At 34.2% G+C, this 15,481-nt stretch overlaps 1 protein-coding gene across 1 annotated transcript in view; it reads right to left on the bottom strand.

The window, feature by feature from the left end:
- LOC129738066 (50 kDa spicule matrix protein-like) overlaps nucleotides 1-14,249 on the bottom strand; it is a 31,754-nt gene extending 17,505 nt beyond the window's left edge. The window contains exon 1 of the mRNA XM_055729248.1: nucleotides 13,926-14,249. Coding sequence (XP_055585223.1) covers nucleotides 13,926-14,249 — 324 coding nt within the window. The remainder of the gene's footprint in view (nucleotides 1-13,925) is intronic.
- Between the last annotated feature and the right edge of the window lie 1,232 nt (nucleotides 14,250-15,481).

The raw sequence follows: 15,481 nt of genomic DNA, 5'->3' as shown, positions 1-15,481 counted from the left end.
TATATAAGCAATTTTCCCGAGCCAGGTTTTTGAATTTATTCGATCATACACAACTCCCTTTTATATTTAATCATCTGAAATTGCTTTAAAACAACGAAATGAATTTTGAAATTACAGTTATGGGTCAACTGATAAAGTTTACATGTTATTTGGTCAGTTTGGAATTGGTGGCTCACGATTCCCCACCATTTTTTAAAATTTCAAAAAAATTGCCTGTTTTAAAACACTTAGAATTTGGGAAAAATAACACATTCAAAATTTAAAAAAAATGCTCAATGATACCTTAAAATGTATAAAACCATACCATTTTTTAATTTCATTTTATGTTTTTTAGCAAAGAAGTTATGAAACAAAGAAAAAAAGTGGCCCATGATTCCCCACTCTCCCATACTAATTAAACTTGAAAAAGAAATTTTATTTCATTTTTTAAATAAACGATTTCACCGATTTACACGCGTTTTCCCTTGACCAAATTTTGACCCTATCATCCTTTATGGCCAGCTCGGTAAATTTTCTGGGGAAGCGCATTTCATAAAGTGCCGGGCAGCTGGAAGAGACGGCAATAGGATAAAAAAAACTAAAAGTTTCTAGAAGAAAACGCCGGGCTTAGACTTGGACGACGACGATGCTACCGGACATAAGTGAGGACGCCATTTTGTGGAATCTGATCACTTTGAGTCCATCCTTCCTCTTGCTTTCACCATTCCAGTGTTGACCACAACTTGTCCAAACCCACCGTTGCTGATGGCTAGCTTGCACTGGCCATTGGACTGAGTCGGTTTGTGGTAATTTTTTTAATTTCTCAAACATGCGGGTGGTAAAAACTCCGTTTTTGTTCGAAAATCATCCATGATTTTTTGCAGAATTTTTTAAGTAACTTTTACATGAGTAAATTTCAACATTCATGTTTACTTGGAAAAATTTAATATTTTGTACTAAAAAATCAACATAATTTTGTTTCGTATTTGGAACCAAAATTGCTAATGGTTTATGTTCCAATTATTAAGAGGGAATTTTTCGCTGAACAACTTTGTCGAAGATCGTTACTTCGAATCTTATGAGCCAAAAAAGTTATAAGCTTTTGAAAAGGGATATGGCATTTGGCATTGAAAAAACGATCGCTTCAACTGACATCACTGCTTGGGAAATGCTGGGTGCAAAGTGGTCATGCATGTCAAGTGATGTCCTTTGAGTTGATCGTTTTCCAATTCCAAAAGACATACCCCTATTCAACAGCTTATAACTGTTTTGCCTTATAAGGTTCGAAGTAACGATCTTCGACAAAGTTGTTCAGAGCAAAATTTCTTTTGAATAATTTATAAATTGGTACAAAAATCATAAGCAGACTCGGTCCCACAGAAGAATCAAAATTATTTTGATTTTTCTGTACAAAATACTCCATTTTCTCATGTTCAAATTTACTCATGTTCAAATTTACTCATGTTTACGTTGATTAAAAGTTAAGCAATCATGGATGAACTTTGAACCAAAACGAAGCTTTTTAGACCCCAGGGTTTGAAAAATTTAAAAATGACCACAAATCGACTCAGTCTACTGGCAATGGAATGGAATCCAATGTTCGTGACATGTCATCGATGAGCTCCCGTGGCTGAGAAGTAAATGGTTTCATCCGATGGACAGGTGCGCCGGTTGGATTTATTGATTGCTGGTAGCTCGACCACAAGATTTCTATCCTGAAAACCAATATTTTTAATACAACTACATTTCTGGAAGATTATCTTATAGCCACAGGTCAAATTATACGCCAAAAATGGTATGCTAATGTCTTAAACGACGTTGATATATCTTGAGAAAAACAAGTATGGAACAGATGTCTTTCTATATGAATTGTCGAATAGAAAACGAATGTTTTTTTAAAGTTCGATAATTCACATAAACAATATTCGTTTCAAACTATTTTTCTCAAAAGAACTTTTGAACTTTTACAAACTGCTTTTTAATAAAAAAAAAACTTTAAATATACTTTGATTTCTATCGAAATAAGCACACAAACAAAAAAAAATTCTGCAACGAGCTTAATAAATTTTTGTACCAAGTAGAAGTAATCAACTGAAATGTTTACTTTTTTCATAAATTGGATTGAATTTGTTAAAATTAAAAAAAATCGAATTTTAACTGTCATATAACAGAGTTTTAGATGGCTATCACGCCTACAAACGCCTAGTACAAAAGCTATTAATTCAAGGTGAACTTTTTAACTAAACTTACATTAACTCTTTTCATATTCCTACACCTGAAGAAGAGGTTGCAAAATTTCAATGTCGATCGGAGCTACACTGTATCAAAAAATTGTCCGTACAGCACGTACCTTGAAATCCAAACAATCAAAAAGTGCTCTTTTTCAGTCAATAAAAATACTACAATCACATCATTCGCTGCAGAAACTAGTCCATTTTGCATATCAGTATTAAAAATGTTTATGATTTAAACCTTAAAAATAATTCAAATCATTTTGTATAGAAAGTCCCAAAAACGACGTCAAAAAATTGTCCGTACACTGAGGCCTTTGTCAAATGTTAGTCAAGAAAACAGTTATTTGTCAGTCCTTTAAACGCAGAAACGTGAGTTGAATCTTAGCAAAGTCAATTTCTAGTGGTCTGAGCGATAAATGCGGTAAAATAATCGGTATTTAGCATAAATCAGTAGATTTCAACAATTTGTGGATCAAATTAACAGGAAAATGTCTGCTCCTCACAAAAAAAAATACCCTTTGACATCCGAAAACTGATTCTTTGCCTGAAGAATGACGGTAGAAGCTTGTCCGAAATTGCAAGTATAGTAAAACGGCCACGATCGTCGGTTCAGCATGTCCTTCAGAACTTTAAGAAGACTAACTCCCTGGAGACTACTCCAGGAAGAGGCCGCAAACTGAAGCTCGTCAGAAACCTAAAATCAGTGCCCCGAAACTAGCTGACAGCCTGAAGAATTTTGAAAACATACAGGTCAATCCTCAAACGGTATGGAACATACTTCATGAGAAAAAATGCCGAGATCGTGTTGCTCGTAAGAAGCCGTAAGAAGCCCATAAAAAGCATACCTTAGCGAGTTCGGTATGATTTTTTAGCATTAAATCATAGTTTAGATTCTCCTCTATCGATGTGTCAGAAAATATTGTCTTATTCTTTTTTCTCCGCTTGGTGACACCTTATTGAAAATGTTTTAAAATTTAGATCGAAATGAAGAAAACCCTAAATTGTGAAATTATCACGGCACAGGAGCATTTTAAGGAGAAATTCATACTTGCCATGACCAATTACAGCATTTAGAACAAATTGGTAATATTTTGCAGGCTTAAAATGTATCAGATTCTTCAAAACAAGGGTGGCGCGTATTAGCCATATGGGGCGTTATATGAACTTTTCCCCTAACTGTTTTATTGATTAATATTTGACAAAACCCTCAGTGTACGGACAATTTTTGACGTCTTTTTGGGACTTTCAAAACAAAATGAATTGGATTATTTTTAAGGTTTAATTCATAAACATTTTTAATACTGATCTACAAAAAGGACTAGATTCTGCAGCGAATGATGTAATTGTAGTATTTTTATTGACTGAAAAAGTGCACTTTTTGATTGTTTGGATGTCAAGGTACGTGCTGTACGGACAATTTTTTGATACAGTGTAACTTTGTGCAAAAAATCTGCTGAAATGTGCACTGCGCCTAAAATGATATGATTGCTTTCCCGTCACTAGCATAAGGACTCGAGCTCTCGGGCAAAACTATGCAGGACCACCACATACAAATTGGGGGTTGAAATGCACTCTGATACTCTTTTATCCAATTTTGGAATAAATTTGCAAAATGCACTGTGACATAATTTTACCAATATTTGAAGGAAACCTATGCCACTGACTCAATTAAAAAGTAACTTGCTTTATGCGCAATCAAATTCCTTGATTGAAACAGTAAATATTATAACAGACGAGAACCGACGTTCACAAAGTCCTTATGTTTCTTCTCTTTCCCCAGATAAATCAACATCGAATATTCTTGTGAAAAGTAATGACATTTTAAATTAAAATTTCAAGACATTGATTTACAAAAAAATTTACAATCTTGAGAGATGAAAAAATTGATTTCAATCGGAGCAAAACCATTAAGATTTTTAACAGCTTACAATACAATCAAGGAAAGTATTTTGATTATTTTCAGTTTTGGCGACTGTTTGTCAAAACTCAGTATATCAAATGAACATTATTTTTTCACCACAGTGGTTTTGGTTGTAGTTTCTACTGGGTTGTTGCAAAATTTATGTTATTTACTTACACTGATGGACAAAAGTATTCAACTCACGCTAACTTATCTCATTTATTGGAGTTTACACAGAAACTCTAACTAGTTTGTGATAATTGCACATTTTAATATATCATTCTGAGAAATGTTTTCTATCTAAAGACATGAAAATTCCTATACTCAACTATTCTTCCATTAAAAGGAGAGAATATGTTAAAACTTCGAAAATTACAACAGAACACTGAAAGTATCGAATACTATACAGTGTATGTTCATTTTATATTTTGGAAATTAGCATTCACTAGAGGTAGATCATGGATAAAAATTCCATGAAACATTGCTAAGGATCTTGCGATCAAGGGTTTTTTGGGATGTGGCTAGGTTCTTATTTTGATTGGTATCATCATTTATGTTACAATACAGTTTTTTGCAAGGCCTCAATTCAAACTAGTTGAATTCAATTAGATGCACATAAAATTTTTCTGGTTTTGTATTGTTTATTATATTAAATCTTTTTTTAACCTTGATTGATAATGATTCATCATGTTTCAATCGTAAGTAGTTTAGTATTATTCCACCTTACTTTACCTTTTTTTCATCTTGGTTGACAAAGAAATTGAAATTCTTCCTGTGAATCATTTTACTCACTATTTATATTGGAGAGATTTAAGCGATGGTTTAGTCATTTACAGCATTTAAAAGTGAAAGCGAATGACGAATGTCAACTTTTACTCGTAAGGCTTTTTCATCTAATACCCATATAATAGGATTTTCATGGCATCGGTCATTTATTGCCAATTAGGGAAATTTATCAAGAAAAAATACTTTGAATATCGAATACTGACTCTGCTGATACCAAAAAACTTATTCTGAAAAGCCAAGTCCACGTGGAGAATATTGCAACAAAAACCACGTCGAAAAAGACCTCAGTGTAATTGTTTGTTGTGCAAATTAACCCTCAAACTGCTAGTTTTTTTTAAACATGTAATATAAATAAGGGTTTTCTCCTTAGAGTGTTTAAACTGATTAGTTGCTTTTCTGCCGCAACATTTGATGGTGTCGCTTTTTGATTTTGTCCGTCGTTTTCCGTTAGAGTTCCGAATCTTGTAATGGATTTTTTTTTATATAGTGCTATCATTAGTGCTATTTTTTATTCCTTCTATAAAACTTAAAAGTATTATGATTAATTCGACTACTGATTAAGGATTATGGCTTAATGCTTATGGTTACTTAGGTAAGCCAACAAGCACAAAGAAGATTAGTATGTTTTTTTTATGGCATTTTTAATGCAGCTCATTTTATTACGGTTTTATTAAAGTAATTAAAAATGTCTATATTTTTATTGGTCATTTGTTTTCCAATAGTTTTTAAAACGCAAATAAATCTTCTACTAAACATACTTTTTTTTAACGTTTCGAAAGAGTCATGAATGCTCTGTTAAAACTACAACAAAACACAAACTTAGAAGATTGCTCCAAGCTTTCTTTTGCATGTTTTATAATAGCACTCAGTGATTGATTATTAAACCGCCATAAATCTTAGTGACAGTTCACAATCAGAGTTCAAAACAGGATAGATTCCACATATTTGAATTGGAATTCTCATTACACATTTTTGATAAGTTATGTATGTTGGTTTTGAGTTGAAATTTTAAAAAAATATATAAAAATCTTTGAAAAAAAACCGCCAACTTAAGAAGTGTATTCGAAATAAAAAATGCAAAACTTTGTTTTGTCAATAACTTTTACATGCCTGAGTGTGAATTGATGAAATTTTTAGCGAAGTTTACTGATAATGTAATGTTTACATGAGCAAATTTACGTGTTATTATGTCAAGTGGATTTTGAGATAGCGTCTAATGAAGAAATTATTTGACTTTAATTTTTAGGCAACACGTGCGCCATCTATAATGTATAATATGAACCAACCTTTTTCTAAATCAAAGCTATTTTTCTGTTTCCTGGAGCTTGATCTTCGAAATAAATTACAATTTTGAGTAAGTTATAACAAATTTCGTCGTTTGCCTCCTTCGGCAAAAAAACAACATTTTTGACTTTTTATCATTCCACCACCGGTTTCCACGATTCCAGATCCAATTTACACAGAGTTTAAACTTCGTGATACCCATTGAAGTTCTTTTAAGAAAAAACGGTCGCATTTTGAGGCGGTCTTTTTTTTGTATTTTTAGCCATTCAACGTGTCAATTGTTATGAATACTGAGTAATTTGCAGTTTTCACAGCTCCATGTCCTCCTCAATTACTATATATTATTTTTTTTTTCAATTTTGTCTCCTTTTTTATCTCCGCAAAATACAGGCGAGACTACAGGAAATGTTTCTGAGCGTTCCACACAGGGGAAAACGATGTAAAAAGGTGATCAAAATTGTTTACGCCAAAACGAAGCGTTTTAGACCCGTAGTGTCTTCTGGACATTTAACCTACATTTGAAGCACTTTCAAATGAGCTATTGAAAAAAATGATTCAATCACCTAGCAGTGAGATAGAAAAATTATTTTTTGTAAATTTCATTTTAGAGCAATTATGTATTTGGCATGTTTTTAGATTGTGAAAAATGTAACAATTTTGTTGAAGACGTCAACTTCGTAGAAGCTATTCCAAAAAAAATTAGAGGGTTCAAAATAAAAAAAAAAATTTATTCAAAATTTTCAGTTTTAAACTATATCTTTTCAGGCCGAGCTTATTCGAGCAAAGTATGTTTATAAGAGTTTTGAGTCACTCAAAATTTAACAGTTTTGTCGAACACACTTTATAAAAATTTTCAGACTGAAACAAGTTAGATTGGAAAAACTAAAGAAAAAAAGCTGTTTTCAAATACCTGTATCTTTCTAGTTAGGATGAGTTCGGTTCAGTTTTTGGTTGCATCAAAATATAGCAGGTTTCACCGTTATAAAAACATAAAGTTTTCAACGTTAAATTGTTTATTTTGTTGCTTTATAAATGGTTAAAGTTATCAATTTCCAGGGATTTTAGAGGACAAATTTCAAGTTGATTGAAACTGACATTTAGCAACCGTTTTTATTTTGTTGAAACTTCAGCCATATTATTCTCTCGCTCACGTTTGACTTTTTTAAGCCTCCATTGACGAACCTTACAACCTTTATTTTCGCTTAAAATACAATATATTAGACGAGTTTGTTTTTAGGTTAGCTAATTTTAAATACAAAAAAAATTGTCCTATCGATTCCTTAAAAATAGCTAACTTAAATCATTTATAAGGCTACAATAAAAACAACTTAACGTTGTTAACTCCATGTTTTTATAACGGTGAAACCTGCTTAATTCTGATGCAACCAAAAAATGAACCGAACTCATCCGAACTAGAAAGATACTGGTATTTGAAAACAGCTTTTTTTTCTTAGTTTTTCAAATCTAACTCGTTTCAGTCTTAATATTTTTGTAAAGCGTGTTCGACAAAACTGTTCGATTTTGGGTGAATCAAAATTCTTTCAAACATACTCTGCTTGAATAAGCTCGGCCTGAAAAGATATAGTTAAAAAAAAATGAAAATTTTGAATAAAAAATATTTTTTTTATTTTGAACCCTTCTAACTTTTTTGGGTTAGCTTCTACGAAGTTGACGTCTTCAATAAACTTGCCAAATACATTATTGCTCTTAATTGAAAATAACAAAAAATTATTTTTTATCTCACTGCTAGGTGATTGGATCTTTTTTTTTTTTTCAAAAGCTCATTTGAAATTGCTTTAAATGTAGGTAAAATGTCCCGAAGACATTATGGGTCTAAAACTCTCCGTTTTGGCGTAAACAATTTTGATCACCTTTTCACATCGTTCTCCCCTGTGTGCGTTCGCCATCCATTTCGAAATTCTTCAAAATATCTTCCCACAAGCAGTCCAAATATTTTGCGCACGATTTGTCCACCGTATTTTGTTAATTTTAATTGTGTGCAGCTTTTCTACCTTGTAGAAATGAAGTCAGGCCTATTTTTAAGTCAACTAGACGAACCAGTCCAAAAAATTTAACTTTTTTGTTACTCCCTCTATTCATATTTTCGGATTGATCTTGAAAACCTTTCTCATTCCTCTGACATCATTGAGTCAATCATCTTCACTTTTATTAAAACGTTAGCTCCCTATTAGATCCTCTAGGATTTCTCAAACGATCAACCATTTAAATATTGGTCGAATAAAGCTATGATCATTTAGTATCCGGACACTTCATTTTGGTGATAGCTACATTACTGGAGATTGGATATGCAAAACTTTGACAGCGTTGTGTTGGTGTTGTAAATATAAAATAACTAATAGTGAGCAGTTCAATAGATCGCAATCTGTGCAACCGATTTTTACGCAATGTGACAGATGTGTTCTGATGGACTGGATGTTAAAACTGGATTAAAGAGATCAAATTCTTCGAGATGCCTACTCATGAATAGTTTTCAACCAGATTCCAATTGCTTTTTGCAGGTGATTTTGTGTAAAATATCATGATTTTGCGCAGGTTTTGCTTGTGTAGTAAAAATGATAGATGATAACGAGATTTTATCAATAAGTAAGAGTATTTCTTGAAATCATTGATAAATATATTTTTCAAATATTTTAACATTAAATTTCATATCCTAACACCTTTATTCCCTCCAAAGAAAGTTTTTTGATCAAAAGAATAGTTTTTAAAATATACACGTTTGTAACTGTCCGGATTCTAAACGATCATAGCCTTAATTGATTTTTAGCTATTTTTGGGTCTCCCGCTGGATTTTTTCTGACATTTCTCGATTCTGCCCAAAAATTTTTTTCATTGAACATCAGTATTGGACGCTATTTTAAAAACCCGATTTAATACACTTAACAGTGGATTGGAGGCTTTCTTACAGAGTGTAAATTTTCTTTGGAAACATATGGGGATTTTTTTTTATTATCTGACGGGTTTGCGCCGGGGGTCTTTAGATATTCCCCAAAATTGAAAATTTGGTTCATTTTTGCGACTTAGAAACACATGTATTTTTTCAGATTTCTAACATTTTTATTTATCGAGTAAGCTTCGGATAGATTTTTTTGTAATTAAAAAATAACCATTTTTCAAAGCTACATAACTCTGTTGTTTCTTAACGGAAATTATAAAATAGCACATCAAAATGCATTGAAATTTTATCAACTTTCCAAATAAAATAGTTGAAAAAAAATTGAATAATGACCTTCAACATGAAAAGTTGTAAATAAACTTTAAATGGCATCTAAAAGTACCGTCTGCACCACCAAATATTTTGCAAAAAATACCATTGTATAGCTCAATTCATAATGCAACTTTCATCTGAAGACACCAAAGTGGGCCATTAACACCTTGAAGAGTTATGAAAGAAATATTGACAATAAATCTCTTTTTTTGCATCGAAAACAAACAATGGTCGAACAACTGCACTTACATATGGAGATAGCAAACACTTCTAACAACATGGAAACAAAAGAACTCATCAAAGCAGGTAAAAAACACTATTTTTTCGTCCTTTTCAGACTGCTCCTAATCGCATAACAGTCCCATATGAATTTTTGTCATTTTAGGTCAACATAGGGCTTCAAAATAAAACATTAAAAAAAAAGGTTTTGTTCTAGAAATTTCGAAAAAAAAATCAATTCGCTATATTTCTATATGTGAATAACAGTCCCATATGTGAAATACCACGGATTTGGTTACTCTTCAATGCTTCTTTCGGCGAAATAGTCTTTGGTTTATTGCTTTGAATCATTTAAACATTTTTTTAACTCACTTGATGTCGAATGATGCACACTAGTTTTCGAAGGCTGGTCTGCCTTTCTTAGGAATGTCTTCCTGAGCGAAAAACTATCGGATGCAATCAAAAATCGTAAAAAGATTCAACTTACAATGTGCAAATCACGATATTTTTCCAAAAGTACCTATGTTTCTTTTTCTGACAATTGCATTTAGAAGTTAAAAAATGATCAAATTCAAGTCTTAGATAGTAGCTTGGCGAGAAAAATATATTCTGTATGGGTCTGTTTTGCTAGTAGATTTGAAAAAGGTTTCAAATATTGTCGATTAACAGTCCCATAATGAATAAAAATGGTGCTCTAGACCTTACCAATAACCAAATTTCGAAAATTTCAGGTCTAACGATTAATTATAACAACCTAGAAACGATTTTCTTTTATGCTAAAAGTGGTGGTCACAATTCAAAAATATATTCCTAAACTGTGACCCAAAGATGAATCTTGACTCAAACATTCAGTCAGCGAAACTGACTGAAATGCCAAACACCGAATTTGGTTGGATATCCAAATACGGCAAACGCATCATTTCTCATCATAACTGACAACCCGTGCAGTATATGAGAAGGCAATGCAAATCTTGCCGTGCCTAAAATATCCAAATTTGAGTCCAACTACCGTAAGATGAAAAGATGGGAATAGAAATAGACCAGGAAAAATGATTATGATCACATGGGAGAACTATTCCCTTCATTCCGATAGACATCGACACTCAACCAGTATAATATTCATACGCCAGGTTGGTCTCCTGTAGTAGAATGTTAATACATGGGCCCCGGAGAGGCGCAAGATGTGGGTTCAAGTCTCACCGGGAGACAAGGCGAATTTTTTTCGCATGTTTTTCAACATCAATTTTCCCTTATCTAGTCCCTGAAATTTCATCTAAGTTGGATTCATTTCTCTACAAAAAAAAATATATTCCAAAACAGAAAAAGCTGATTTTCTCGCTTGCTTGTTTTTATATATGGGACTGTTATGAAAGTAGAGGCGGTAGATTGTTGCAGCTTAACTGACTTCATGTTATATCCAAAAATCTAATAACGTATTCGTTTAGTTATACCCAGTTTTGCACCAGGTCACAACGAGTTATGCACATTTTACTGTCATTTTTAGAAGTTTATGCGCTAAGTTTTGCATCCGAAATTCCCCAGATTTGATTAAAATGGACGGCGGAACACTGAAGATTCGTGTGTAAACGATCGAGGTAGCAAAACACTGACAACGAATTATGTTTGTTCTAGTATGGTAAACCTTAAAACTGGACGAATGTAGAAAACGAATACGGTGTAAGTATCATATTTTCATCATTTTACAGCCTGAGCTGGCCATACTCAGCTCTTCGATTATTTCTACAACATTTGTGCCACTTTCTCATACTTTATTGATCAATGGGAAAGAATTTTGGTGTCCAGTGCTTAGCTCCCGATATAAAAACTATGTAAAGCCCGTCTATATTTCATTTTTTAATCACATTTTTGTGATTCCAAACACAGGGACTGAACCTTCTACTATTGGCATTGATTATGTTTCACAATGATCTTTGATCGAAAAGTTAATAAGTTATATAGTATATGACCAGGTTGTAAAAGCGACATTCCCATTATTAGTTATATCACATTAAAAATACGATACTAAGAATTTTGGTTAAAATTTAAAGTCATTTTTTCTGCAAACACTCTACAAAGCACGAAAAAGTAGTGTTTTTACCTGCTTTGGTAAGTTCTTTTGTTTCCATGTTGTTAGAAGTGCTTGCTATTTATCTCCATATGTGAGTGCAGCTGTTCGACCGTTGTTTGTTTTCGATGCAAAAAAAAAGAGATTTAATGTCATTATTTCTTTCATAACTCTTCAAGGTGTTAATGGCCCACTTTGGAGTCTTCAGATGAAAGTTGCATCATGAATCGAGCTATACAATGGTATTTTTTGCAAAATATTCGGTGGTGCAGACGGTACGTTTAGACGCCATTTAAAGTTTATTTACAACTTTTCATGTTGAAGGTCATTATTCAATTTTTTTCAACTATTTTATTTGGAAAGCTGATAAAATTTCAATGCATTTTGATGTGCTATTTTATAATTTCCGTTGAGAAACAACAGAGTTATGTAGCTTTGAAAAATGGTTATTTTTTAATTACAAAAAAATCTACCCGAAGCTAACTCAAAAAATAAAAATGTTAGAAATCTGAAAAAATACATGTGTTTTTAAGTCGCAAAAATAAACCAAATTTCAATTTTGGGGAAAATCTGAAGACCCCCGGCGCAAATTGTCAGATAATAAAAAAAAATCCCCATATGACACAATAATGGATTCCTTATTTCTGAATTATATATGGTTAATCTATAAAACAGATTATTATCAAAGAAAATCGAAAGCAAAAAGTACTTAGCTCAATATAAAAAAAAAGATGGCCAGTACGTTTTTTGGAGGATAAGCGAACTGATATTCAACGCGTTCATTTACTATCAAAAAATTTCAAACTGTTTAAGTTTGAGAACCACATTTCTCGACGCTCACTAGTGGTCAAGGGGTTAGCCTCCTAAACTCTCATGATAGATAGTGTGGGATCAGTATTCGGCTGTTTGATGAACTTTTTGCCAAATTTCCGATCACCTCCGTAATTAATTTAGCGATTGCTGGCTACTGCTGCTGAACAAATGGCTACCTTTTTTGGAGGCGACATAAGCAAGATATGTTTAAAAAATTTGGTTTTTTTTTTGTTTTTAAGATATGACCTACAGGAAAACAATATAATTTTTTGATACTAAATTCATCAAAAAAACCTAGAATAGGAGGTAGGGTGGTAAGAACGTTTCAATGGAACATACAAATCCACGGACATCTTCGTAACTCGTCGAGCTGAGTCGATTGGTATGGTTTCTGTAAAAAAACCAAAAATACTAGACAAATTATGCTCATGTGCACACTACATTATCAAGTAGCTTCACTGAAAATTTCATCAATTCCCATGTATGCATTCAAAAGTAATTGCACCAGTAAACCAAGTGTTGCATTTTTTTCGAATACACTTCATATGAACACTATCAATTAGCTGAAAGAGATCAACGAGTAGAAGTTGAATTTGGTTGCCTGACGCCATCTTAAAATCCAAAATGGCGGCTTCCGCTGAGCTTTAAAATGCTGTAAATAACTTAAAATCGCATGCGACCCCAACAATATTGGTATTGGGTGAAAGGGCTAAATGAGTAGAAGTCAAATTTTCATTCCGGACAGTGTTAAACTGGTCACCCGGAAGCGTTTGTAATCAAACTTGTAATAGATTTCGTCGTCGGTGATAACGTATACCGATTTTTCACTCGTCTTTTGGAACCAATCTTACCTTGGTACAATGGATGCACGTTTTTGGCCACACTCTGAACTGAGTCAGATTTCTTATTGGCGTAAGCACACATGACTTTTCGGTCCAAAGTTTTGATCTCCGGACTCGGTGTCCACTCAGATTTTTTCCAATGTTTACTTCTTCTATTTTCGCCAATTTAAAAAAAAATCCTTTATTTATGAAGCAAAACACACAGAGTCAGCTAGCTGTTAGTTATTTCATGAAATGCAAATGAATTTTAATTAGTTTTAAAGGTTAAGCAAAGCACACCAGATCAGTTAGTTTGCAACTGTGAGAAACGTTCCATGTTCTTGTGAAAATGGCAGCTGAATTTAAATTCGAAGGTTGGATTTAGTAATGCAAAAACGACATAACTACAGCTCAATGGCAAAAAGACACATGTTAACTCAGAAATGTACTATCATATACGTAAGCTTGAAACTTGCCAGAGCTAAAAGAGTGACGTCAGCTGGAATGATTCTAGAGCACCGGAATCGCACCCCATTGCCATTTCGAACTCATTAGTTCAGACGACTATCGCACCGTTTTAATTAGCTCTCCTACTGACAAATGAGTTCATCCAGCCAGACTTGTTCGATGGTTCCATTCCGGTTGCGAATGTCTGGGCCGGATTTCCGGTTGCCATCTTCGAGAGCTGATGCTGATGAAGAAGAATGGCGCAGAACTTTTGGCTGGAAAACTTCCGGACCAAATGCATTCTCGGCTCGCTCTGGAACCGACCCCGGAGATGCGGACGACAATCGATCGAATGGAACCTCTCCACCTCTCCCTTATCTCTACGAAGGGGGCGGTTATCTTTCTGGGTAGTGGGCGTCGCAGGATGCATCCAAGACACGATCCAGGATCCAGATTCTTCGTAGAAGGTACACATATCGGGGATTCATCGATGGTTGCAAACAACGAACGGAAGCAGCAAAGCCAGCGTTCCCTCCTTTCCCGTGAAACCAAATCCATCTGTCCCGGAATGGCAGCCAGCACCAATAATAGTTCCGTAATTTATTGGCTTTCGTGGGAAGTTTTATATCCGGGAGAATGGTTCTGTTCGTTTTTTTTTTTAATTTTATTTCATCCTTCTATAGCGTTCCTTCGCTGGGTTCTTCCCTCGAGCTGGGGGATGTGTACTTTGCACGCAGCACCAACTTAGATTCGACGAGCTTTGAGTTCGAGTGAAACCGAACCGGGGGGATGGTAAAAATCACGATGACTTCCAGACACGGAAACGGATGTGCGGTTACAGTTTGCCTGGGCGTTCTATTCCCGGTAGGAGTAGACAGACGGAGCCAATTTGCGAAAAGTCACTCCCCGGTTGAGGCAACCAATATGCTCGGGATCGAACGGAATCGAGTCGTTTGGAAGGATTCCATGACTTGGGAGGTGGGAGATCCAATAAATTATGCCATCGAAGCATAATTGCTTGACTTTTAAAGGGTTTCATTATCTGTTTCTGCCTTTCTCTAAGGAGAAACGACTGCCAACTGAAGGAAAGGTTTTGGAAGGGTTCCAATGTCAGGACCCTTAGGCTTAACCGGTGCACCGCGGTGTTTTAATGTGTATTATCTGAATAAAACATTTGAAAATAAAAGGAGGGCTTATGTCTACCGGGAAGAGGAAGTTTCTTCTTCCATTGCAGCTCAGAGAGGTTTCAATTTAAACTGTTTTTCAAAACACTCGTCTCCTTTACTGGAGCCGAAACATTATTGAAACAAACTCAGCAATAGCTTTTGAAACTTTTGCTCCTTCAGCCACTCCGTCTCACTCTTTGAGGTCAGATACATAACTAACTATCTCTCTTGTTTAGGGTTCACTTATTTTATTTGCCAGAGATGAATTGATTTCCAAAGTATCCTAGAATCAAACAGCCTTATGCAAATGCTTTTAATTACCGACTTGTTGATCGGAGCCGAAAAAGCATCAATTCCTGTGCTTCAGATGCTTATTGAACTAGATACGCCAATTCACCAATGCCAATTTTACCGTGACAACATTGATAAGGGGCCGTTCACAAATTAGAAAAGCACATTAGGGGGGAATGGGGAGGGAGGGGGGGCTTCTCATTTGCTTACGATCTCTTACAAGGGGTGTTACATTAATAATTCATCGCAG

The sequence above is a fragment of the Uranotaenia lowii genome, chromosome 1 (genome assembly GCF_029784155.1).
Source record: "Uranotaenia lowii strain MFRU-FL chromosome 1, ASM2978415v1, whole genome shotgun sequence".
NCBI classification, from domain to species: domain Eukaryota; kingdom Metazoa; phylum Arthropoda; class Insecta; order Diptera; family Culicidae; genus Uranotaenia; species Uranotaenia lowii.
The sequence above is the reverse complement of the archived record's forward strand: the minus strand, read 5'-3'. Positions and strand labels throughout refer to the sequence as shown.